This window comes from Scyliorhinus torazame, chromosome 9, assembly GCF_047496885.1.
Source record: "Scyliorhinus torazame isolate Kashiwa2021f chromosome 9, sScyTor2.1, whole genome shotgun sequence".
In the NCBI taxonomy this organism is placed as follows: Eukaryota; Metazoa; Chordata; class Chondrichthyes; order Carcharhiniformes; family Scyliorhinidae; genus Scyliorhinus; species Scyliorhinus torazame.
The window spans coordinates 76221004-76224482 of NC_092715.1; the positions used below are offsets into that span (position 1 = coordinate 76221004).

Consider the following 3479-nt stretch of genomic DNA (forward strand, 5'->3'; position numbering starts at 1 on the left):
GCTGTTTGACATTTCTTCGCTCTACTATCTGTCTTTGCTTCTTTTATCAATATTCCTTAAAGTTTATTGGGCGCATAAGTTAATATAATTAATAAAACATAAAGTTGAAAAAATATGAACCGGCACAAGTAATTTCACTGAGTTTATACAAGTAGCTATGACTAAACTACTGTACTACTGCTAAATAATTCTCTGTAAACCATAGGATGGGCACACTGTTATAGAGGAACAAAACTTAACAAGCAGCCAGTGCCATCGTGTGTGGCTGTATCAGGATTTCTCATGGCCGGGATTCCCCTGCCCCCCCCGTGGTATATTTTCCAGTGGGGGAGGCAGTTTGTCATTGGCCGCCGATGGGATCTTCCAGGCTATCCTGCCCTTTAACTTTGTTTTAGCTTCTGATCACTCCAGTCACCTTCTGCACATAAAAATGCAAATGGTCTTATCAGTGAACTGAGCTTTGAGATCTAGTTAAGTAATAAATTAGATTGTGTGCACTTCAAGATTAAAAACGGTGTTTGCTGTAATGGAGTGTCAATCTACTTGCGAAATGAGCATCATTAGGGGTTTGTGGCGCTAACCCTAAGGAAACTGTTCATCACAAAGTCAATGAGTGGAAAACAAATGTTCGTACATCAGAAAAGCTGTGTAGGCTAATGTCTTCCTTTCCAAAATCAGAGTATATCCCTTGGTCTTCCACCAGTTATTCCAATGAGAAGGCCATTACTGTCCAAATATTTCCTCAAAATTTGCCAGCTGTTTCATTTGCTCCACCTGGACTGAATGTCTCCTGAACAACATTTTTTTGCTTTTTACATCTGTCAGCTTTTGACTGTTTGGAGCTGCTGGTACTAGAGGTTTTGCAGCATTGGAAAGTGACGCAGATCCTTTGTTGTTGACTCCGATATCAGGAATTGGACGATGGGGATTTATATTTAAAGGTGGGAGGTAGCCTGGCCTTGTTTGCGAAATGTGGTCTAAGAGCAGTGTCCCTGAACCTCGCCTCTCCAGGATCCCAGCATGTTTCTTGCCTGCAGCGCTCAAAGAACCAGTCGTCAAATTGTCCAGAGATTCTTTAGAACTGGTCAGTGCAGATAACGGGGAAGAGATCATTTTTTTACGCTCCAGTAATACTTTGCTTTCATCCTTTGCCACTTGCTTAGAACAGATTGTGAGCTGTGAATCAGAATTATAGTGATCAATGCCCAAGTTTCTCTTCTGGACAATGTTCTGTAAACTTGAAACAGAAATCGATTGTATTGAATCTGGATCATGGTCCACAGGAATTGTGTTACTACGACAGAGGCCAGACTGAAGAGATTGGGAGTGTATTTCATCACAGGAAAATTTCCTTGGAGTAGCTAAAGCTGAAGCTTGACCTAAGGTTCTTAACAATGCTACGGTGTCTTTTACATCAATACTTTGATGCCTGGTGAAGAGTCGCTTGGGTAGAGTTAAGCCATTGATTTTCAGGGATAGGTCTTCTTCTGTGGTCAAGTTCTGCACATCTTCATGAAATGAAGATGTTTTGTGCTGGGAGGAGAGTGAAGGGGAAATGGTCAACCAAGGTTCAGAGTGCAACCTTTGCAGCTGGGCAAAATTGGCCCCAGGATGTGGCTGGCTGGATTTCCGCGTTGGAGAAGCTGGTTCAGAGGAACCTTTGTCACTGAAGACCTGTGCCGGATCTCTGAAGCTAAACACATGCTTGTCTTTCACTGCATTGTTTGCTAAGGGAGGGGATGATGTTTTAAGCTCAATATCTGAGGGTGAGGTGCAAGGGAGTGGTGAATGCCGAACTTCAATATCTGGAGAAGGAGGAACATTTAGATACTGCTTCGTCGTCTGCCTACCAGAGGGTGATTTGTCCATTGTGATGATGATTACTTCTTTTCCTCTTGCTTTGCAGGCATCCAGCAGAACTTTAAGGGTTTCCTTGTCATCAGCGTTTACAGAATAAACCAAAGCAGAACCACCAGAATGATCTTCCAGACTTGGGTCAGCTCCACTTTTTAGCAGCAATGCTATAACCTCAGCGCCAGCTCGCTCTCTGCATGCATGCATTAAAGCAGTCTTTCCAGATTTGTCCTGAATATTAGGGTCCGCATGATTTTCCAGAAGATATTTCACCATTTTCACTTTGCTGATGCTTTGTTGGTCCACATGTTTTGTCTTGCAAGCAATCATTAAAGGGGTTTCACCTTGCTCATTGCTCTCATTGATGTAAGCCCCACCTTCAAGCAATAACCTAGTGAGGCGCAGTCTGCTCAGATAGACAGCTTTTAGCAGAGAGTTACCATCTGTGCGCACTTCCATGGTGCCTGTTATCTCTCTCCCAGGGATCAGCAACTGATTAAAGGTCCTAAGTTTGGCACTCAGTTGCACTGTAATGGTAAAAGAAACATATTTCAGTAAGATATGCAACTCACATCACATAACAAATCTACATGTTGCAAATTTTTATTTCTTTACCACCCCCAGTTGCATCTGCCAAATTTGCAAGTTTGGAAAAAAAGCTTATTTTGTACAAAACTATAGAACTTTATTTGGACACTACTGATTAGAAAATGGAGACCTTCTTCTTCTCCTCAGGGTAGCATCCTTGATTATTCTAATACTGTTCTCTAAAGCAAAGAGCCAGATGGCTCTGCTGCCTGTCCTGTGCCAGGGTTCGGGACATCTGCTCTGGGCTGGCGAGGAACCTGCAGTGGGAAGAGGAGCATCCCGTTGTTGTGGTTCATGTAGCTACCAATGACAAAGGCAGAAGGAGAAAAGAGTTTCGGCATAGAGAGTTTGAGGAGCTAGGAACTAAGTTAAACAACAGAACCTCCAAGGTGATAACCTCCGGATTATTACCTGAGCCACGTGCAAATTGGCATAGGGTACATAAAATTAGAATATGTGGTTCTAAGCCTGGTATTGGAGAAGTGGATTCTGGTTTGTGGGGCACTGGCATCAGTACTGGAGAAAGTGGGGGCTGTACCGTTGGGAAGGTGTGAGGCTGAACTGTGCGGGGACCTGTGCTTATGTGGACCACATAACTGGGGAGATAGTGAGGGCTTGAAACTAAATAGAGGGGGGTGGCCTGGAGAGGGGATACATAGGTTTACAAAACGAAAAGATATGGCAGCATTGCAAGGCAGCTATTTAGGAAATGATACCCAGGAAGGGACAGAGTGTATAAACATAAACAAACATTAGCAAAAAGAAAATACTAAAAAGGCAAATTTAATGGCTCTTTTTTTAAATGCAGGTAGCATTCGGCAGAAAATGAATGAATTAATGGCGTAACTTGAGGTTAGTGGGTATGATCTTACAGCCAATACGGAGAAATGGGGATAGATTCTCCGTCGCCTGCCAATAGTAGCAGAATTCCTGATCCGGCGGAGAATCGAACATTAGCCTGAAAAAAGGACCGGTGCCCGTTTCGATGCTCCCACTTTCTCCAGTACCCCACGAACCAAACTCCACTTCTCCAACAC

The 3479-nt window shown here is 43.3% G+C and overlaps 1 protein-coding gene across 1 annotated transcript; it reads right to left on the reverse strand.

The window, feature by feature from the left end:
* Positions 1-472: 472 nt before the first annotated feature.
* ankrd34bb (ankyrin repeat domain 34Bb) lies at positions 473-2313 on the reverse strand. Its single transcript, XM_072517572.1, has one exon. The coding sequence runs from the start codon at positions 2311-2313 to the stop codon at positions 724-726; it is 1590 nt and encodes a 529-aa protein (XP_072373673.1). The 3' UTR covers positions 473-723.
* Positions 2314-3479: the final 1166 nt, after the last annotated feature.